Source organism: Scomber japonicus, chromosome 9 (genome assembly GCF_027409825.1).
Source record: "Scomber japonicus isolate fScoJap1 chromosome 9, fScoJap1.pri, whole genome shotgun sequence".
In the NCBI taxonomy this organism is placed as follows: domain Eukaryota; kingdom Metazoa; phylum Chordata; class Actinopteri; order Scombriformes; family Scombridae; genus Scomber; species Scomber japonicus.
Genome location: NC_070586.1, coordinates 1459502 through 1482738, shown reverse-complemented (window position 1 = coordinate 1482738; position 23237 = coordinate 1459502). Strand labels below are relative to the sequence as shown.

Here is a 23237-nt window from a genome sequence, read left to right as displayed (position 1 = left end):
AGCTCAGTTTCTGCCCAGCGACAGGTTGCTAAGGGCAGCTAAGGCCCTGCGGTTGCTAAGGGCAGCTAAGGCCGTACGGTTGCTACGGCGATTTGAGAATCTGCTTGTAAGTTCTCAAAATCCCCCCAGAATTTGGCTTCTGACAAGGTCCCGAACAATTGCAAACTGTGAGAAAACCGTAACTCCTGTCCAAAAACTGAAAACACTGTGAGAGACACAGAAGCCGGCAGATTCTGACAGTGTTTATTTTATTCAGATATTCCTTAAAATGAGCGAGTAAGCTCAGTGTGAACACAGAGTGAGATTCTTTTGAAAAAAGAAGACAATTACATTAGAGTCAGTGGGGAGTGAGACAGGGATTGCTGCCCGTCTCGGCCCCCCCGTTTAAATTTTGTGCAGATCCCGCCTGTCAACGTCACATTTTATGAATCCCAACACCTATGTCTACATTTTTACAAAAAATTATTTGTCTCATTTTTACGGTTTGGTCGTGAGCTCGAGTTAAAAATAAAAATTAAGGTTATTTTTTACTGCTTCTAACACTCTAGCTAACTGCTGCTTCCACTCTAACTTTGAAGAAAAAGTGATTTCCACTCCTCGTTTGACTGCTCATAGTTTGAAAAGTTTACATGTTATGTAAAAATAGTTTGGTATTTTTCCAGAGAGCACAAGTTTTCCTCCGTTTTAAAGTTTGAATCACGTTTCTACGTGCACGTATCAGAGAGCTCCGAAAGTGACATTTTGTGGGTTTTAAAAAAAATTCCCATTCATTTCCAATGGAGAAATCTCCTGGTTTTTTGGGAATAACTTTGGGAAACTTTGGAATTTCAACACCAAAAGTCATAGCACCCCTCCCCCGATCGAGCCGCACGGTTTGATGTATATATTGTCGGGTTGTCTCAAAGCTGTGGGAGGAGTTACACGCCGAAAAACGGCGGAAGAAGTTTAATAAGTATGGAGAAGATTAATAGTTGCCCCGAGGCCTCGGAGCTGCACACCCGTGGCACTAATGATAATATCTTTAATAAATAATGACCTAATATAATAATATAATATATAATAAATATAATAATACCTGGGGAACAAAACTAACACTAAACTGAAATAAGAAACTAAATCAAAGTAGAAAGTGACGCTGCTACAGAAGAAGAAGAAGAAGAAGTTTCATATTTTATATATTTGTGTTTTTATTCTTTAGAAGAAACAGAAAGCAGAGAAGAGGAAGTTCAACTCCTCCGAGGAGCAGAGACGCTCCTTCAAACAGAGGAGGCTCCCTGAGGCTCAGCAGGAGGAGCAGGAGGAGGAGGAGGAGGAGCAGGAGGAGCAGGAGGAGGAGGAGGAGGAGGTGAAGACTGACAGGACCACACCACAGAAGAAGAAGAAGAAGAGGAAGGAGGGAGAGAAGGAAACAGGAAGGAGCTCCATTAAGACTTCCTCTCTGTTCAAACACAACCCGGAAATACCTGAGCTGCACAGGTACGCTGCTGCTCTCTGATTGGCCAGACACAGCCTCCTCTCATTCTGATTGGCTCGGTGTAACTTTGTGTTTCCTCCGTCAGACCGGCCGTGTGTCAGCTCAAAGAGAAAATCTTCACCTCCGAGTCGTTTTCAGACCTGCAGCTGCACCCTCACCTGGTAACACACATATACACACATACACACTAATACACACTAAATACACACATCCTCACCTGGTAACACACACTAATACACACGTATACACACACACACACACACACAGATATAAACTGGTCCTTTCTGCCTCAGTTCAGCCTCTGACTATTAACAGACCGTTTTAGCCCCCCCCCCCCCCCCCCTCTCCTGATGAGCCCACTCTGCTCTGATTGGCTGTTTTCTGTCCACCAGGTGGCCACACTGAACAAAGTCCTGAATGTTTCCACACTGACCAGGTAAGTACACACACACATACACACACACACACACGCGCACACCTATTTACATTGTTGTTTGTTTTTTACGTTGTTTTTTTTACGTTGTTATTAACGTTGTTTTTTACATTATTTACGTTTTATTTACGTTGTTTTTTACGTTATTTTTTACGTTGTTTTTTTTACGGTGTTTTTTTTACGTTTGTTTTTTACAGTGTTTTTTTACGTTGTTTTTTACGTTGTTTTTTACGTTATTTTTTTACATTATTTACGTTTTTACGTTGTTATTAACGTTGTTTTTTACATTATTTACGTTGTTTTTTACGTTGTTTTTTTACATTATTTACGTTTTTACGTTGTTATTAACGTTGTTTTTTACATTATTGACGTTGTTATTTACGTTGTTTTTTATGTTGTTTTTTACGTTGTCAGGATGAAGGAGTGAACAGATTGTGTCTTTGTGTGTTTTCAGCGTTCAGAAACAGACGATTCCCGTTCTGATGTCCGGACGAGACGCCGTCGTCCGATCTCAGACGGGCTCAGGTGAGAAACGTTCAAACAGCTGACTGACCTGTAACAGCTGACTCACCTGAAACAGCTGACTGACCCGAAACAGCTGACTCACCTGAAACAGCTGACTCACCTGTAACAGCTGACTCACCTGAAACAGCTGACTCACCTGAAACAGCTGACTGACCTGAAACAGCTGACTGACCTGAAACAGCTGACTGACCTGAAACAGCTGACTCACCTGAAACAGCTGACTCATCTGAAATAGCTGACTCACCTGTAACAGCTGACTCACCTGTAACAGCTGACTCTCTCTCTCTGCAGGAAAGACTCTGTGTTACTCGGTTCCGATGGTTCAGAGTCTGCAGGAGATTCAACCCAAAGTGAAACGCTCAGACGGACCTCTGGCTGTCGTCATCGTCCCCACCAGAGAGGTCTGTTAGCAGGGAAGGGTTTAAATAAAGTTTATTAATGGAGGCTTTAAATAAAGTTTATTAATAGAGGGTTTAAATAAAGTTTATAATGTACTGATGAAACCTCTCTCTCTCTCTCAGTTGGCTCAGCAGACCTTCCAGACCTTCCAGAAGCTCCTGAAGGTAACACCAGTGATATTAGTGTCTGCAGTAGTGAACAGTGATGTGGAGCTTTCAGCACCTTCTCCTGGTCTTCACACGTGATGACAGACGGCTGGATGAAGACCAGGAGATGTGGCTGAAAGCTCTGACAGGAAGTGTTTCTGTCTGCAGCCGTTTACCTGGATCGTTCCTGGTGTGCTGATGGGAGGAGAGAAGAGGAAGGCAGAGAAGGCCAGGTACGTTCTGCTGCTGCAGCGCCTCCTACGGGCTGCAGCGCCTCCTACGGGCTGCAGCGCCTCCTACGGGCTGCAGCGCCTCCTACGGGCTGCAGCGCCTCCTACGGGCTGCAGCGCCCCCTACAGGCTGCAGCTCTTCCTACAGGCTGTAACACCTCCTACAGGCTGCAGCGCCTCCTACAGGCTGCAGCTCCTCCTACGGGCTGCAGCTCCTCCTACGGGCTGCAGCGCCTCCTACGGGCTGCAGCGCCTCCTACGGGCTGCAGCGCCTCCTACGGGCTCTAACGCCTCCTACAGGCTGTAACACCTCCTACAGGCTGCAACGCCTCCTACAGGCTGCAGCGCCTCCTACAGGCTGCAACGCCTCCTACAGGCTGCAACGCCTCCTACAGGCTGCAACGCCTCCTACAGGCTGCAGCGCCTCCTACAGGCTGCAACAACCTCCTACAGGCTGCAACACCTCCTACAGGCTGCAACGCCTCCTACAGGCTGCAGAGGGAACTACAGGCTGTAACTCCTCCTCCATATAGTTAATTTGGGTTTAATGATCTGATCTCTGCAGCTCTTCATGTATAAACTCTGTTTTCAGGCTTCGTAAAGGAATCAACATCCTGGTGTCGACTCCTGGACGTCTGGTGGATCACATCAAAAACACCCTGAGCATCGCGTTCAGCGCCGTACGCTGGCTCATCCTGGACGAGGCCGACCGGTAACACACACACACACACATACACACAGAGTAACACACACACACGCACACACACACACACACACACACACAGAGTAACACACACACACACTCACAGTAACACACACACGCACATACACACACACAGAGACACACTCACATAAACACTCACGCACACATACACAATTTTACATACCTGATTGACATAGTAAAGCATTTAAAACTGTGTGTGTGTGTGTGTGTGTGTGTGTGTGTGTGTGTGTGTGTGTGTGTGTGTTTTTCTGTGCGTGTGTGTGTGTGTGTGCGTGTGTGCATGTGTCTGTGTGTGCGTGTGTGTGTGTGCAGGACGTTGGATCTGGGCTTTGAGAAGGATTTAACCGTCATATTAAACAGTCTGAACTCCACCGGACCGAGCCGACAGAACGTCCTGCTGTCTGCTACGCTGACTCAAGGTACGTTAGATTATATATAATATATACATTATATGTACTATATATATACTACAATACTAAATGTACAGTGCTGCTTAACGTTTGTAAATCTTCTCTATTTCTATATAAATGTGATCAGATTAATAAAGTGTAAACCCAGCAGCTCCGTGAGTCAGCTGGTCGTCATAGAAACGTGTGTGTGTGTGTGTGTGTGCGTGTGTGTGTGTGTGTGTGTGTGTGTGTGTGTGTGTGTTACTCTGTGTGTGTGTGTGTGTGTGTGCTACTCTGTGTGTGTGTGTGTGTGTGTGCTACTCTGTGTGTGTGTGTGTTACTCTGTGTGTGTGTGTGTGTGTTTCAGGTGTGACTCGGTTAGCAGACGTGTGTCTCAACGAGCCGGTCAGCATCACTGTGTCCGGTCCCGCCTCCTCTGACCTCACCGCCGCCGTGACCTCTGACCTCGGCCCAGCCGGCCAATCAGAGAGCTTCGCTGTCCCGGAGGCTCTGCAGCAGTTCGTGGTTGTTGTTCCCAGTAAGATCAGACTGGTCTGTCTGGCTGCCTTCATACTGGACAAGTGCAAGGTATAAACTATAAACTATAAACTACTGTCAACTATAAACTACTATAAACTATAAACTACTGTAAACTATAAACTACTATAAACTATAAACTACTGTAAACTATAAACTACTATAAACTACTGTAAACTATAAACTACTGTAAACTATAAGCTATAAACTACTATAAACTATAAACTACTGTAAACTATAAACTACTATAAACTACTATAAACTATAAACTATAAACTACTGTAAACTATAAACTACTGTAAACTATAAACTGTAAACTACTGTAAACTATAAACTACTATAAACTATTATAAACTATAAACTACTATAAACTATAAACTACTATAAACTATAAACTACTGTAAACTATAAACTACTATAAACTACTGTAAACTATAAACTACTATAAACTATAAACTACTATAAACTACTGTAAACTATAAACTACTGTAAACTATAAATTACTATAAACTACTATAAACTACTGTAAACTACTGTAAACTATAAACTACTGTAAACTACTGTAAACTATAAACTACTGTAAACTATAAACTACTGTAAACTATAAACTACTGTAAACTACTATAAACTATAAACTACTATAAACTACTGTAAACTACTGTAAACTATAAACTACTGTAAACTATAAACTACTATAAACTACTGTAAACTATAAACTACTGTAAACTATAAACTACTATAAACTATTATAAACTATAAACTACTGTAAACTATAAACTACTGTAAACTATAAACTACTATAAACTACTGTAAACTATAAACTACTGTAAACTATAAACTACTATAAACTACTGTAAACTACTGTAAACTATAAACTACTGTAAACTATAAATTACTATAAACTATAAACTATAAACTACTGTAAACTATAAACTACTGTAAACTATAAACTACTGTACACTATAAACTACTGTAAACTATAAACTATAAACTACTGTAAACTATAAACTACTGTAAACTATAAACTATAAACTACTCTAAACTATAAACTACTGTAAACTATAAACTACTGTAAACTATAAACTACTATAAACTACTGTAAACTATAAACTACTGTAAACTATAAACTACTGTAAACTATAAACTACTATAAACTATAAACTACTATAAACTATAAACTACTGTAAACTATAAACTACTATAAACTATAAACTACTATAAACTATTGTAAACTATAAACTACTATAAACTATAAACTACTATAAACTATAAACTACTATAAACTACTGTAATTATAAACTACTATAAACTATAACTACAGGTAAACTACAGCTAATATTATAATGTTTTATTTCCAACATGTCTTTTCTCCTTCTGGTTCTTCTTCAGTTCTCTCAGGAGAACAAGCTGATCGTGTTCGTCTCGAGCTGCGAAGTCGTCGAGTTCCTCCATTCCCTCCTCTCCTCTGTCCTCGGCGGGAAGGCGGCCAATCACGGGGCTCCGCTCGAGTTCCTGCGTCTCCATGGTAACATGAAGCAAGAGGTAAGACGCCGCCGTCCAATGAAAAGCAGGCGTTGTTTCTGTTTTCCACCGAGATGGAGCCGGTGCTGGCTTGGAGCTAGCGCTAACCCGAGCTTCTCTTACCAAGCTGTTGCTTTTCCATCAGCAAGGAGCCACGCGATTACGTCACTGTATAACGTAGCCAGCGCGCACCTTTGAAGCACTTCCATGATTCACCAGCGAGAGGCAGCAACATGGCGCACGGCATCTAGCCTGCCGGAAACGAAGAAGAAGAAGATGACAACTCTGGAAAAAAAAAGATAAAAAATAGTAATCAACAAATGTTTAACCCTCTGTAAATGCCACGCTAGCCGGCTAATAAACGTTAGCCCCGCCCCCAGTCCGCTGACTTAATCTGTTCTTGCTTTAGACCAGCAAAGACTTGTTGCTTGCTCTGGCTCCGTTCTGAGGCTCGGGGCTGGAGCTTTGGCGGTGGAAAAGCAAAGAACCAGTGCTTAGTCAGGCTCTGGCTCCGAACCAGCACCAGCTCGGTGGAAAAGGGGTATGTGTGTTTGAGCGCTCAGTCAGCGTGTGTGTTTGTTTTATCCACCAGGAGCGCTCCGAGGTTTTCCAGCAGTTCTCAGTGTCTCGGTCCGGAGTTCTGCTCTGTACGGTCAGTATCTGATTCACACCAATCGATCAACCAAATAATCAATCAGTTCATATTTAATGTTTCATGTTTCAGGACGTAGCAGCCAGAGGTCTGGACCTTCCGCAGGTCACCTGGATCGTCCAGGTAAATATTCACCTGCTGATCTAATGATGACATCATCACCTACCTGAACCTGCTGACTGACCCTGACTGTGTGTGTGTGTGTGTGTGTGTGTGTGTGTGTGTCTCTGGTGTGTGTGCGTGTGTGTGTAGTACACTCCTCCTACAGCAGCAGCAGAGTACGTTCATCGTGTCGGTCGAACGGCTCGTATCGGAGGAAAAGGAAGCGGCCTCCTCTTCCTCACTCCCGCTGAGACCGCCTACATCACCGAGCTGGCCAATCACAACATCAGGTCTGACTCACAGGTTTTATTCTATTATCATGTTATTACCTCACTGACAGTACAGTGTTTCTATTGGTCCTGGTCCTGATGGTGTGGGCGGGTCTTGTTGTGTTTCAGCCTATCAGAGATGAAGCTGTCGGACATCCTGTCCAGTCTGATGCTGGACGACACCTACAAGGGGCGGGGCAAATACCACAGCAAGGTGAGAGCTCAGCAGCAATGACATCACATCTGGCTGCGCCTAGAAATCCTGTCCGTAAAGATTATGAACAGGATCGGTGACAAAGGGCAGCCCTGGCGGAGTCCAACCCTCACCGGAAACAAGTCCGACTTATTACCCGCGATGCGGACCAAGCTCTGACACCGGTCATACAGGGAACGGACGGCCCATATCAGGGGGTCCAATACCCCGTATTCCCGGAGAACCCCCCATAGGATCCCCCGAGGGACACGGTCGAATGCCTTCTCCAAGTCCACAAAACACATGTGGACTGGTTGGGCCCCATGCACCCTCAAGGATCCTGCAGAGGGAGTAGAGCTGGTCCACTGTTCCACGACTCGGACGAAAACCACACTGCTCCTCCTGAATCCGAGGTTCGACTATCCGACGGACCCTCCTCTCCAGCACCCCCGAATAGACCTTACCAGGGAGGCTGAGGAGTGTGATTCACCTGTAATTGGAACACACCCACCGGTCCCCCTTCTTGAAAAGAGGGACCACCACCCCAGTCTGCCAATCCAGAGGCACTGCCCCCGATGTCCACGCGATGCTGCAGAGTCGTGTCAACCATGACAGCCCCACAACATCCAGGGAACTCGGGATGGATCTCATCCACCCCCGGGGCCCTCCCACCGAGGAGCTTTTTGACCACCTCGGCGACCTCCACCCCAGAGATAGGAGAGCCCACACCCGGGTCCCCCGGCCCTGCTTCCTTACCGGAAGGCGTGTCGGTGGGATTGAGGAGGTCTTTGAAGTATTCCTTCCACTGATCCACAACGTCCCGAGTCGAGGTCAGCAGCGCACCGTCCCCACCGTACACAGTGTTGACGATGCACTGCTTCCCCGTCCTGAGACGCCGGATGGTGGTCCAGAATCTCTTCGAAGCTGTCCTGAAGTCGTTCTCCATGGCCTCGCCGAACTCCTCCCATGTCCGGGTTTTTGCCCCAGCGACCGCCGCAGCTGCACTCCTCTTTGCACCTGTCTGCTGCCTCCAGAGTCCTACAGGCCAGAAAGGCCTATCGGACTCCTTCTTCAGCTTGACGGCAGCCCTCACCGCCGGTGTCCACCAGCGGGTTCGGGGATTGCCGCCACGGCAGGCACCGACCACCTTGGGGCCACAGCTCCGGTCAGCCGCCTTAACAATGGAGGCACAGAACATGGCCCACTCGGACTCAATGTCCCCCGCCTCCCCCGGTACGTGGTCGAAGCTCTCCCGGAGGTGGGAGTTGAAACTCTCTCTGACAGGAGACTCTGCCAGACGTTCCCAGCAGACCCTCACAATGCGTTTGGGTCTGCCAGGTCTGACCGGCATCCTCCCCCACCATCGGAGCCAACTCACCACCAGGTGGTGATCAGTTGACAGCTCCGCCCCTCTCTTCACCCGAGTGTCCAAGACATGCGGCCGCAAGTCCGACGACACGACTACAAAGTCAATCATGGAACTGCGGCCTAGGGTCTCCTGGTGCCAAGTGCACATATGGACCCCCCCCCCCCCCCTTAATGCTTGAACATGGTGTTCGTTATGGACAACCTGTGACGAGCACAGAAGTCCAATAACAGAACACCGCTCGGGTTCAGATCGGGGGGGCCGTTCCTCCCAATCACACCCTTCCAGGTCTCACTGTCTGCCAACGTGAGCGTTGAAGTCCCCCAGCAGAACGAGAGAATCACCAGAGGGAGAACTCTCCAGCCCCCCCTCCAAGGAGTCCAAGAAGGCTGGATACTCTGAGCTGCTGTTTGGACCATAGGCACAAACAACAGTCAGGATCCGCCCCCCCACCCGAAGGCGGAGGGAGGCTACCCTCTCGTCTACCGGGGTAAACTCCAACATACAGGCACCAAGCCGGGGGGCAATAAGTATTGCCACCCCTGCCCGGCGCCTCTCACCAGCGGCAACTCCAGAGTGGACGAGAGTCCAACCCCTCTCGAGGAGACTGGTTCCAGACTGGTTCCAGACTGGTTCCAGAGCCCTTGCTGTGAGTCGAGGTGAGGCCGACCACCAGCTCAGGCTCCTTCCCCACCAGAGAGGTGACGTTCCACGTCCCTAGAGCTAGCTTCTGCAGCCGAGGATCGGACCGCCAAGGTCCCCACCTTCAGCTGCCGCCCAGCACACAGCACACCCGACCCCTTTGGCCCCTCCTACCGGTCCACTGGAGGGATTTATGTGATGCTCTAATGTTTATGTGATGCTCTAATGTTTATGTGATGCTCTAATGTTCATGTGATGCTCTAATGTTCATGTGATGCTCTAATGTTTATGTGATGCTCTAATGATGCTCTAATGTTTATGTGATGCTCTAATGTTTATGTGATGCTCTAACGTTCATGTGATGCTCTAATGTTCATGTGATGCTCTAATGTTCATGTGATGCTCTAATGTTCATGTGATGCTCTAATGTTTATGTGATGCTCTAATGTTTCAGAGCTCATCTAAAGCTCTGGAGCAGGAGACCAGAGAGAGAGCGACCGTCCTGCAGACTGAGTTCGAGAACTTTGTTCATTCTGATTCTGAGTCAGTGCAGACGGCAAAGAAAGGTAATACTGCAATACTCTACTGTAATACTACAGTACTTTACTGTAATACTGCAGTACTTTACTGTAATACTGCAGTACTCTACTGTAATACTGCAGTACTTTACTGTAATACTGTAGTACTTTACTGTAATACTGCAGTACTTTACTGTAATACTGCAGTACTTTACTGTAATACTGCAGTACTTTACTGTGATACTGTAGTACTCTACTGTAATACTGTAGTACTTTACTGTAATACTGCAGTACTCTACTGTAATACTGCAATACTTTACTGTAATACTGCAATACTTTACTGTAATACTGCAGTACTTTACTGTAATACTGTAGTACTCTACTGTAATACTGTAGTACTTTACTGTAATACTGTAGTACTTTACTGTAATACTGTAGTACTCTACTGTAATACTGTAGTACTTTACTGTAATACTGCAGTACTTTACTGTAATACTGCAATACTTTACTGTGATACTGCAGTACTTTACTGTAATACTGCAGTACTCTACTGTAATACTGCAGTACTTTACTGTAATACTGCAGTACTTTACTGTAATACTGCAATACTTTACTGTTATACTGCAGTACTCTACTGTAATACTGCAGTACTTTACTGTAATACTGCAGTACTTTACTGTAATACTGCAATACTTTACTGTTATACTGCAGTACTTTACTGCAGTACTCTACTGTAATACTGCAGTACTTTACTGTAATACTGCAGTACTTTACTGTTATACTGCAGTACTTTACTGCAGTACTCTACTGTAATACTGCAGTACTTTACTGTAATACTGCAGTACTTTACTGTAATACTGCAGTACTTTACTGTAATACTGCAATACTTTACTGTTATACTGCAGTACTTTACTGCAGTACTCTACTGTAATACTGCAGTACTTTACTGTAATACTGCAGTACTTTACTGTTATACTGCAGTACTTTACTGCAGTACTCTACTGTAATACTGCAGTACTTTACTGTAATACTGCAGTACTTTACTGTAATACTGCAGTACTTTACTGTAATACTGCAGTACTTTACTGTGATACTGCAGTACTGTACTGTGATACTGCAGTACTTTACTGTAATACTGCAGTACTGTACTGTAATACTGCAGTACTGTACTGTAATACTGCAGTACTTTACTGTAATACTGCAGTACTTTACTGTGATACTGCAGTACTGTACTGTGATACTGCAGTACTTTACTGTAATACTGCAGTACTGTACTGTAATACTGCAGTACTTTACTGTAACCCAGCGTTCTCCTCTCTCAGCCCTGCAGTCCTTCCTCAGGTCTTACACGGCGTATCCGTCTCAGCTCAAACACATCTTCCACATCCGCTCGCTCCACCTGGGTCACACCGCCAAGAGCTTCGGCCTCAGAGACGCTCCGCAGGGTCTGACCCAGAACCAGAACCAGAACCAGAACCAGACCAAGAAGAACCAGAAGAACCAGAACAAGTCAAACAAGCAGACGGCCGGAGACAGGAAGTGAGTCTGTTGCTTAGATACAGAGATGCTCCAGCAGAGAATATTTAACTCAACAGAAATAATATTTATATTTTTGTTTTATATCTTTATATCAGCTGTGTGTGTGTGTGTGTGTGTGTGTGTGTGTGTGTGTGTGTGTGTGTGTGTGTGTGTGTGTGTGTGTGTGTGTGTGTGAGTCAGTCATCTCAGCAGGGTTGTGTGTTAATGAGCATAGACAGACGTGTCAGACACACACACACACACACACACACACACACACACACACACACACACACACACACACACACACACACACTCACATGTCCTGTGTGGACTGACAGTAAACATGATCTGTGACTGAAGGGAGCATTGGCTTTAATTATGTATAGGTGTGTGTGTGTGTGTGTGTGTGTGTGTGTGTGTGTGTGTGTGTGTGTTGTTGACAGCTGCGTCTCACAGCAGGCTTGTCTGGACATGGTCTGACCACTCACACACACTCAGTGGTCAGTAGAGACATAATTACAGGTGTGTGTGTGTGTGTGTGTGTGTGTGTGTGTGTGTGTGTGTGTGTGTGTGTGTGTTTGCATCCACTTTATCCCACAATCCTCTGGGTGTTGGTCAGCGTCATAAACAGATTTAAATCAGTGTGTTCCTCCATCAGACCGTGTGTGTGTGTGTGTGTGTGTGTGTGTGTGTGTGTGTGTGTGTGTCTCTGTGTGTCTCTGTGTGTCTCTGTGTGTGTGTGTGTGTGTCTCTCTGTGTGTGTGTGTGTGTGTGTGTGTGTGTGTGTGTGTGTGTGTGTGTGTGTGTGTCTCTCTGTGTGTGTGTGTGTGTGTGTATGTGTGTGTGTGTGTGTGTGTGTCTCTGTGTGTGTGTGTGTGTGTGTGTGTGTGTGAGCGCAGCAGGAAGTCTTGTACTACCAGCCTCACTGATCAATAACACACACATTTGTCGGTGTTTAAAGAATCAATACGTTAGTCTCTGGCCGCGGGGCAGAACAGCTGGAGGGTTCAACGCTGCTAACCCCGACACACACACACACACACACTCACACTCACACACATATACACACACAGAGAGAGACACACACACACACACACACACACACACACACACACACACACACACACACACACACACACACACACACACACACACACCTCCAGTCTCCTTATCTATCTTCTACTGGTTCCTGTGTGACAGCAGTCAGCTGATCAGTGATCACATGATCAGTTCCTCCTGTTTATACTGAATATTAAAACATGCTCCTCTTCATTTCCTCCTCCTCGTCTTCCTCCTCCTCCTCTTCTTCCTCCTCCTCCTCCTCTTCCGTCTTCTCCTCCTCCTCCTCCTCTTCCGTCTTCTCCTCTTCCTCCTCCTCCTCCTCCTCTTCTTCCTGTTCCTCTTCCTCCTCCTCCTCCTCTTCCTTCTCTTCCTCCTCCTCCTCCTCCTCTTCCTTCTCTTCCTCCTCCACCTCTTCCTCCTTTTATTCTTCCTCCTCTTCCTCCTCCTCCTCCTCCTCTTCCTGTTCCTCCTCCTCTTATTCTTCCTCCTCTTCCTTCTCCTCCTCTTCCTCCTCTTCCTCCTCCTCTTATTCTTCCTCCTCCTCCTCCTCCTCCTCCTTCTCTTCCTCCTCCTCCTCTTCCTTCTCTTCCTCCTCCTCCTCTTCCTTCTCTTCCTCCTCCTCTTATTCTCCTCCTCCTTCACCTCCTTCTTCTCTTCCTCCTCCTCCTCTTCCTTCTCCTCCTCCTCTTCCTCCTCTTATTCTTCCTCTTCCTCCCCCTCCTCCTCCTCCTCTTATTCTTCCTCCTCCTCCTCCTCCTCCTCTTATTCTTCCTCCTCCTCCTCCTCTTCCTCTCCCTCCTCCTCCTCCTCCTCCTCCTCCTCCTCCTCCTCCTCCTCCTCCTCCTCCTCCTCCTCCTCCTCAGGTTCTCTCCTGGTCAGAGGGAGGCCAGCTTGTTTCGCTCTGAGTTCTCCAGCGGTTTGGAGGAAGGAGACGCCAAGAAAAAGAAGAAGAAGAGGAAGAAGACATTTGATGAGCCAGGAGAGGAAGAGGAGGAATAAAGGAGGAGAGGAAGAGGAGGAGTAAAGGAGGAGTAAAGGAGGAGTCGGGTTCTCCTCCTCGTAGAGCCGACAGGAAGTAAACTGATGACATCACCATGAATTATAATAGTTTAACATCATTTTATAGAAGTGATGAATGAATCAGACGTTGAGACAAACTTTTAAAATGTGTCTTGTTTTAAAAGTCACACATCAGGATAATGTCATTTACATTTATATCAAAATGTATTTCTACTCTTTAAAGTTTTTGTTTGTTGGTAAAAGATTTATTTTCTTTTTCTTTTTAGGAAAATAAAAAAAATAAGAACAGAAAAAAAAAAACTCCAGCAGCATCTTTTTATCTTCATCATGAACGACGAGACGAGTTCAGTTTATAAAATGTGTTTATGTGTCTGTAAAGTTTAACCCTGTTGTCCTCAGGTCAAGGGAAGGAAAGGAGAAAAGGAGTAAGGAGGGATGGAGGAAAGAAAGAAGGAAGGAAAGGAGAGAGGGAGGAAGGAAAGGACGAAGGAAGGAATTTAGGAGAGAAAGGAGGAAGGAAGGAAAGAAAAAGAAAGAAAGAAAGGAGGGAGTGAAGGAAGGAAGGAAAGGAGTATGGAGAGGAGGAAGGAAGGAAAGGAGGTAGGGAGGAAAGGAGGAAGAAGGGTGGAGGGTAAGAAGGAAGGAAAAGGAGGAAGGAAGGAAGGAATTTAGGAGAGGAGGAAGGAAGGAAAAGGAAGGGAGGAGTAGGGAGCAAAGAAAGAGGGGTGGAGGGTAAGAAGGAAGGAAGGAAGAGTCAAAAGAGATAAAATGTGTTTATGTGTCTGTAATGTTTAACCCTGTTGTCCTCAGGTCAAGGAAGGACAGGAGGAAGGAAGGAAGGAAAGGAGGAAAGGACAGGAGGAAAGGAGTAAGGATGAAAAGAGGAAGGAATTTAGGAGAGAAGGAAGGAAAGGAGGAAAGAAAGAAAGGAGGGAGTGAAGAAAGAAGCAAGGAAGGTAAGGAGGGAGGGAGGAAAGTAGGAAGGAGGGAGGAAAGGACAAAGGAAGGAATTTAGGAGAGGAGGGAGGAAAGAAAGAAAGGAGGGAGGAAAGGAGGAGGAAAGGAAAAAAGGAGGGAGTGAAGAAAGGAGGAAGGAAAGGAGTAAGGACGAAAAGAGGAAGGAATGTAGGACAGAAGGAAGGATGGAAAGAAAGGAGTAAGGAGCGGTGGAGAGTAAGAAGGAAGGAAGGGAGGGAGGGAGGAAGGAAGGAGGGAGTGAAGAAATGAGGAAAGAAGCAAGGAGGAAGGAAGGAAAGAAAGGAGGGAGTGAAGAAAGGAGGAAGGAAGGAATTTAGGAGAGAAGGAAAGAAAGAAAGAAGGAGGGAGGGAGGAAGGAAGGAAAGAAAGGAGTAAGGAGCGGTGGAGAGTAAAAAGGAAGGAAGGAAAGAAAGGAGTAAGGAGCGGTGGAGAGTAAAAAGGAAGGAAGGGAAGAAAGGAGTAAGGAGGGGTGGAGGGTTAGAAGGAAGGAAGGAAAGAAAGGAGTAAGGAGCGGTGGAAGGTTAGAAAGAAGGAAGGAAGGAAGAGTCAAAAGAGAGATGGGGGGTCAAAGGTCAAATAAACGGCTCTTATGAACATCTGACTGCTGCTTTAACAAACACCTGAAACGTATATCAGACGATGCAGCCTGAGGGACATGAGTTCAGATATTATAACACATTTACTTTCAGTCCGTGATCTAATGGGTTCGGGTTAGCCCAGATCTAAAAACAGACACTAAAAGGAAAAAAGTTAAAGTGTTTCAGAAATAAAACTAAAAGCATCAACCAGCTGCTCACACATACACACACACACACTCATACACATGCTCTCACACACTCATACACACACACACACACACTCACACACGTACACACACACACACTCACACAAACACACTCACACAAACACACACACACATGCACACACACATGCTCACACACACTCACATACACACATACACATGCGCACACACACATGCACACACACTCACACTCACACACAAACTCACACACACGTACACACACACTCATACACACAAACACACACATACACATGCTCACACACATACATACACACACACTCTCACTGCAGCACTTAAGGGTGTATCCAGCGGTCACTCTGATGTGTAATCGCTGCCTTTTAACTGCATTAATATTTAACGCTAACCCATCAGCTAACCCACCCGCTAACCCATCCGCTAATGCGTTAATATTTAACCCTAACGCTAACCCATCCGCTAATGCGTTAATATTTAACCCTAACGCTAACCCATCCGCTAACCCACCCGCTAACCCACCCGCTAACCCACCCGCTAATGCGTTAATTTTTAACCCTAACGCTAACCCATCCGCTAATGCGTTAATATTTAACCCATCCGCTAACCCATCCGCTAACCCATCCGCTAATGCGTTAATATTTAACCCTAACGCTAACCCACCCGCTAACCTATCCGCTAACCCATCCGCTAATGCGTTAATATTTAACCCTAACGCTAACCCATCCGCTAACCCATCCGCTAACCCACCCGCTAACCCATCCGCTAACCCGACCGCTAACCCACCCGCTAATGCGTTAATATTTAACCCTAACGCTAACCCTAACGCTAACCCATCCGCTAACCCACCCGCTAACCCATCCGCTAACCCGACCGCTAACCCACCCGCTAATGCGTTAATATTTAACCCGCTAATCGCCCCCCAACGATTGGATGGATGGACAAACAGCTGACGAGCACAGCTGGAACTGTTCGCTGATTGGTTGACTGATGATGACGATCAATTAATCCTTTATTAGGTTTTATTTTTCTCTGTTTTCTGAGTCAAACCTCCTTAAGTCTGAGTCAAACCTCCTTAAGTCAGAGTGAATTTTTTTCATGAACACAAATAAACAAACTTTGCTCATTTTTTACATTTTTATTGAAAATTTAAAAAACTGAAATGTAACAGACGTGTTCGGAGTTTCCTTCGTGTCTGACCAATCAGACTTCTTATTTTAGTGATGTCATCATGATGTCACAGCGTTCCTGGATGATAGTTTTTTAACTTTTGGTTTAATTTTCTTGTTCTGCTCCACGGTTCTCCGCAGAGTCGTAATTTAACGGTTGAGTTTGTCGTAGTCACGCTTGCTGTACTGAGATGTGATGTCACGTCAGCTCGACCAATCACGATCAAGCAGCACTGAAAGAACCTGAAGTTGGATTTAGCGTCTCTTCCTGAGGAGAACCCAAATTTAGTTCCAGGACCAGAAGAACCAAGAACGTTCGGTTCCCGAAGAATCTAACAGAAAACTAAAGAGTCTTTATCCAGTCAGGAACCAGTCGGGAACCAGTCAGGAACCAGTCGGGAACCAGTCGGGAACCAGTCGGGAACCAGTCAGGAACCAGTCTGGAACCAGTCGGAAACCAGTCAGGAACCCATCAGGAACCAGTCAGGAACCCATCAGGAACCAGTCAGGAACCAGTCGGGAACCACGGCTCCCAGTCAGCGGGGGAGGGGCTCCGTGTGGGTGAGGAGGCGGGGCAGCAGGTGGGGGGCGTGGCCTCGGTACAGGTAGAGGTCCAGGCTGGGGGGGGCGGGGGGGAACAGGAAGGGCGACGGTAGGAACATCCTGCCGGCTTCAGCCAGAAACTCCAAACCAACAGCTGACTGACGTTTCCACTTCGTCCTGAAACACATCAAACAGCAGCGTGATTAATGAGAGGCTCGTTAGCACGTTAGCTCGTTAGCATATTATAGAGCTTCTAACTAATATTATAGAGCTCCTAACTATATTATAAAGCTTCTAACTAATATTATAGAGCTCCTAACTATATTATAGAGCTCCTAACTAATATTATAGAGCTCCTAACTAATATTATAGAGCTCCTAACTAATATTATAGAGCTTCTAACTAATATTATAGAGCTCCTAACTAATATTATAGAGCTCCTAACTATATTATAGAGCTCTTAACTAATATTATAGAGCTCCTAACTAATATTATAGAGCTCCTAACTAATATTATAGAGCTCCTAACTCATATTATAGAGCTTCTAACTATATTATAGAGCTCCTAACTAATATTATAGAGCTCCTAACTAATATTATAGAGCTCCTAACTTTAGTATAGAGCTCCTAACTAATATTATAGAGCTTCTAACTATATTATAGAGCTTCTAACTATATTATAGAGCTCCTAACTTTAGTATAGAGCTCCTAACTATATTATAGAGCTCCTAACTATTATTATAGAGCTCCTAACTATATTATAGAGCTCCTAACTTTAGTATAGAGCTCCTAACTGTATTATAGAGCTCCTAACTATATTATAGAGCCCCTAACTAATATTATAGAGCTCCTAACTAATAGTATAGAGCTTCTAACTAATATCATAGAGCTCCTAACTATATTATAGAGCTCCTAACTTTAGTATAGAGCTCCTAACTATATTATAGAGCTCCTAACTATTATTATAGAGCTCCTAACTAATATTATAGAGCTCCTAATTAATATTATAGAGCTCCTAATTAATATTATAGAGCTCCTAATTAATATTATAGAGCTCCTAACTATATTATAGAGCTCCTAACTTTAGTATAGAGCTCCTAACTATATTATAGAGCTCTTAACTAATATTATAGAGCTCCTAACTAATATTATATAGCTCCTAACTGTATTATAGAGCTCCTAACTATATTATAGAGCTCCTAACCAATGTTATAGAGCTCCTAAGTAATATTATAGAGCTCCTAACTATATTATAGAGCTCCTAACTATATTATAGAGCTCCTAACTAATATTATAGACCTCTTAACTATATTATAGAGCTCCTAACTAATGTTATAGAGTATCCTAACTAATATTATAGAGCTTCTAACTTTAGTATAGAGCTCCTAACTATATTATAGAGCTCCTAACTATATCATTTTCATTATTAACCGTTTAATTTTTGGTTATTTTCATTTTGAACCAGACATGAAACGATAAAAATAAATCAATAAATAAATGAATCAGTGCTCTCTGCCCCCCGCCCCCCTCCCCTCTGCCCCCCCTCCCTCTACACCCCCCCCCCCCCCCCCCCCTCCATGCCCCTCTGTACGATTCTGCACTAAAAGCTCCAGATTTGTTTCTGCATCTATTATTGATCATTAATTACAGCTCCCGGTGATGAATTATTGATCACAGCGTGTATTATTAATCAGGAAGCGTCTCACGTGTGTCTGCAGCGGGCGGAGCAGCCGAGGAAATGTTTACTGCTTATACTCACGCTAAAAAGTATTCAACTCTATTTCAGTCTTCTCTATCAGATCTGAAACATTTTGGTATCTAGAGAAGCTCATGTGACCAAAAGCTCCAGAGCTGTGTGTGTGTGTGTGTGTCTGTTTTTCTATCCTGGTGGGGACCGCAACCTGACATATTACCAACCCTGTGGGGACCGACTCCTGGTTTCCATGGTAACGAGCATTGGAATCAATAGCAAACAGCCTCCTGATAGGCCCGGTCCCCACAAGGTTGGTTTTCCTGACTGTGTGTGTGAACCCCAGAGGTCACTCACGGTACTGCAGTGTGGGGACCTTTTCCTGACAAAGTGTGTAAGTGTGTATATTAGCATGTTAGCTTCGTATTAGCATATTAGCTCAGCGATTAGCCTCCTGGGTTTCAATCCAACATTTGTTCAAATACTGAATATGAATTGTACTGTGGCTAACAGTGATGTCAATTGTATGCTAATAGACGTTAGCATTACGGGTCCCAACGAGGGGGGGGGGGCAACATTCAGGTTTCAAATTTATGTGAGTTTTTGATATTTCAAGTTATTTTTTTGTTCAAACAGAATTATGATGAATTTAGGAGTTAAAATTACGTCTATAGACCCTTTAGAAAGGCTGGACCCGTCAGGGTCCCCACGAGGTAGTAAAAACAGGTATGTGTGTGTGTGTGTGTGTGTCCTACCTGCGGTTCTGGTACCAGGTGTGTGTGTGTGTGTGTGTGTGTGTGTGTGTGTGTGTGTCCGTGTGTGTCCGTGTGTGTCCTACCTGCGGTTCTGGTACCAGGTGTGTGTGTGTGTGTGTGTGTGTGTGTGTGTGTGTGTGTGTGTGTGTGTGTGTGTGTCTGTGTGTGTGTGTGTGTGTGTGTGTGTGTGTGTGTGTGTGTGTGTGTGTGTGTGTGTGTCCTACCTGCGGTTCTGGTACCAGGTGTGTGTGTGTGTGTGTGTGTGTGTGTGTGTGTGTGTGTGTGTGTGTGTGTGTCGTACCTGCGGTTCTGGTACCAGGTGTGTGTGTGTGTGTGTGTGTGTGTGTGTGTGTGTGTGTGTGTGTGTGTGTGTGTGTGTGTGTGTGTGTGTGTGTGTGTGTGTGTGTGTGTGTGTGTGTGTGTGTGTGTGTGTGTGTGTGTGTGTGTGTGTGTCCTACCTGCGGTTCTGGTACCAGGTCTTGACCTGCGTGTCGCTGAGCTGCAGGGACGCAGCGAGCTCCATTCGGTCCTGAACACTCAGATATTTCTGCTGATGGAAACTCTTCTCGAGCTTCGCCAGCTGCTGGTCGCTGAACGCCGTGCGAGCTTTACGAGGCTTCTTCAGACGCCCTGCAGCTCCGTCCGGCCCTGAGACGGACAGGGACACGTCACATGGTCAGTCACATGGTCAGTCACATGATCAGTCACATGATCAGTCACATGGTCAGTCACATGGTCAGTCACATGGTCAGTCACATGGTCAGTCACATGACACAGTCCTGTTTCACTTTTATTATAAAGGCTTCATGATGCTTATAATCAGCTGGTTAATAATTATTATTATTAGGGAGGGAGGGAGGGACGAAGGGAGGATGGAAGGGAGGAAGAAGGAAGGAAGGAAGGAGGAAGGATGGAAGGTTGGAGGGAGGGAGGACACAAGGAAGGAGGGAGGGAGGGAGGGAGGGAGGAAGAAGGAAGGAAGGAAGGACGGAAGGTTGGAGGGAGGGAGGACACAAGGAAGTAAAGAGGGCGGAAGAAGGAAGTAAAGAGGGAGGGAGGAAACAAGGAGGGAGGGAAGGAGGACAACAGGAAGGTAACAGTGAACAGCTGCTAAATAGTGATCCCGTGTTAATCTGTGTTCTCAGCTTTGTCTTCATGTTCCTGAGCTTTCATTTATTTATGAGTTACAAACTATTTATTTTATCACTCCAACACTAAGGATGGACACTATTTATATATATATATATATATATATATATATATATATATATACTATATTTATATTAACACTATTAACTAATCAGCTGATCTGATCCTGTTTAACTCAGCTGGATAATAAAGCAGCAGGAGACCTTCATCCTGCCAAATAGTGATCCTACATTGATGTGTGTGACATCAGGTTATAACTCATTTATAAATGTTAAAGTGTTTATAATCTAATTAACAGCATGTATGAATCCTTTATGAGTTCAGTCTGAATGTAAAAAGCTCCGGCCGACATTTTATTTATTTAACGTTTAAAACTAAAATCATTTCATCATAAAAACTAAAAGACGTCAAAGCTTTGGAGAAGATTCAGAAACTAACATTTAAATATTCTCACTGAGACACTTTTATTTAAACTTGTTTTAATAAAACAATAAATAATGAATTATGATTCATTCAAACAGAAATCACAGTCTGAGTGTTTATCAGCTGATGCAGTATAACAGTAATCGGAGGTCAAAGGTCAAACTGCTTCAGCTTCATTAATATTTAATTTGAAGCTCGTTAAAACAAATAAAGTCTGATTAATAATTCATCATTAAAAACATCAAAGCAGAATATTCATCAGTTTTTATTCATTTATAAATAAAATATATTAAATACATTTAACTTGTGACGTAAAGCAGATTATTAACATTATAATAATAATAATATAAATCTTTATTAACATGTTTCTCTTATTGGGGTTTAAATGATTAATTATGTTCAGACTTTTGATTTTAATATTTAAATTAAAGACGATGAACAGAAAACATGATCAATTAAAATCTAATAAATATTATTTATCACATAAAACCTAAAACACAGACTGAGGTTGTAGTTTGAGTTTAATTCATTATAATAATATTTATTATAGAATATCATTTAAAATGTGAATTCATTATTATTATTATTATCAGACGTTTTATTCAGTTCTCACTTTAATTTATTTTAATTGATTCTGTTGAGCTTATATTAAATTAAATGTCGTTTAAATGTTTAGTTGAAGTTTTAATTTGAAATTATTATAAAATATATTTTATCCGGTTTTATTTCAAAATAAAAGCTGAGGATGTGTTTTCTGTTTATTCATCAAACCTTTAAACTTCACTGGAAACATGATTATTATTTTAAATGCTGATAATAAACAATAATAACTAATTATTACTATACTGTAAATTATTACATTATTCTGCAGAAATAAACTTAACCCGATAATATAATAATGTATGACGTCATCGCTACAGAGATTATTATATTAATGGTTAAAGCACTTTATTATATTATTATTACTAACCCTAACCCTTCATTACTTTATTACTTTATTATATTATTATATTATTTATTGAGTTCTGAAGGTTTTTACCTCTGGACTCGCTGTCAGAAGAAGAGCTGCTGAGAGGAGCCGAGAAGTCCAGCTCGGACTGACCCGGGTCAGAGTAGACCTGTCCCGGGTCAGAGCAGACTTGTCCCGGGTCAGGGTAAGGCTGTCCCGGGTCAGAGCAGACCTGTCCCGGGTCAGAGTAGGGCCGGCAGTCCGCTAAGATGTCCCGGATCAGGAAGCTGGCGGAGCGGTGCTGCAGCTGACCGGGCAGCAGCGCAGACTCTAGCCGAGGAATAGGCTCTCTGCGCGGGGAAGGAGGCGCCGAGCCCCCGCCGGTGCTGCTGGAGCTGCCGGTGCTGCTGGAGCTGGACGGGCTGAGCTCCGGAGCCTCTGCCCGGGAGAGGAGCGCTGCGGGCGGCCTGAGGGAGAGCAGGGAGTCGATGAGGAACGTGGAGCAGCCGGAGGAGGAAACATCCATCTCAGCCCGGAGCGAGGAGCTGAATCCGGTCACAAGTTGAGCAGAAACATCTCAGCTGAGCCAGAGCGGGAAACTAACGGAGTGGGTTAGTTAGTTTGGCTGTGACGTCATTCTCCTCTTAAAAAGTTTTTAAATTGTTTTTTGGCTTTTTGTTTTTTTTTAGATTTGACTCTAAAATTAAAGCTGAGTGATGATTATTGATCCGGATCGATCAGCAGGTTTCAGCACCACGGACAGAGACATAGAGAGACAGAGAGAGAGAGAGAGAGAGGGAGAGAGAGACAGAGAGGGGGAGAGAGAGAGAGAGAGAGAGAGAGGTAAAGATGTATTACTGCTCCTCCTCCTGCTGTGTGTGTGTGTGTGTGTGTGTGTGTGTGTGTGTGAGTGTGAGTGTGTATGAGTGTGTGTGTGTGTGAGTGTGTATCTGTGTGTGTGAGTGTGTGTGTGTGTGAGTGTGTATCAGTGAGTCTGTGTGTGTGTGTGAGTGTGAGTGTGAGTGTGTAAGAGTGTGTGTGTGTGTGTGTATCAGTGAGTGTGTGTGTGTGTGTCTTTGTGTGT

At 44.4% G+C, this 23237-nt stretch overlaps 2 protein-coding genes across 2 annotated transcripts; one reads left to right on the top strand and one right to left on the bottom strand.

Annotated features, from left to right (window-relative positions):
- Positions 1–1396: 1396 nt before the first annotated feature.
- ddx31 (DEAD (Asp-Glu-Ala-Asp) box polypeptide 31) lies at positions 1397–13702 on the top strand (the record flags this gene model as incomplete). Its single annotated transcript, XM_053324780.1, has 18 exons — positions 1397–1476; positions 1560–1635; positions 1867–1910; positions 2362–2432; positions 2724–2833; positions 2954–2995; positions 3146–3210; positions 3800–3919; positions 4244–4350; positions 4688–4908; positions 6247–6399; positions 6971–7030; positions 7103–7153; positions 7283–7422; positions 7531–7615; positions 10057–10168; positions 11443–11659; positions 13567–13702. Coding segments are annotated over 18 exons (1890 nt in total), but the record flags the coding sequence as incomplete, so codon positions are not given.
- Positions 13703–16988: 3286 nt separating this feature from the next.
- Positions 16989–22679, bottom strand: barhl1a (BarH-like homeobox 1a). Its single transcript, XM_053324779.1, has 4 exons — positions 22230–22679; positions 20091–20284; positions 17198–17365; positions 16989–17085 (listed from the first exon to the last, which is right to left on the bottom strand). Exons 1-4 carry the CDS (start codon positions 22677–22679, stop codon positions 16989–16991), a joined length of 909 nt encoding a protein of 302 aa, XP_053180754.1.
- Between the last annotated feature and the right edge of the window lie 558 nt (positions 22680–23237).

Coding starts and splice junctions, on each gene's coding strand:
- barhl1a (XM_053324779.1), bottom strand. CDS start 22,679: ATGGATGTTTCCTCCTCCGGCTGCTCCACGTTCCTCATCGACTCCCTG. Junction 20,285..22,229: donor CCAGAGGTAAAAACCTTCAG/AACTCAATAAAT, acceptor TCCCTGTCCGTC/TCAGGGCCGGACGGAGCTGC. Junction 17,086..17,197: donor CGCCTCCTCACCCACACGGA/GCCCCTCCCCCG, acceptor GACTGGTTCCAG/ACTGGTTCCTGACTGGTTCC.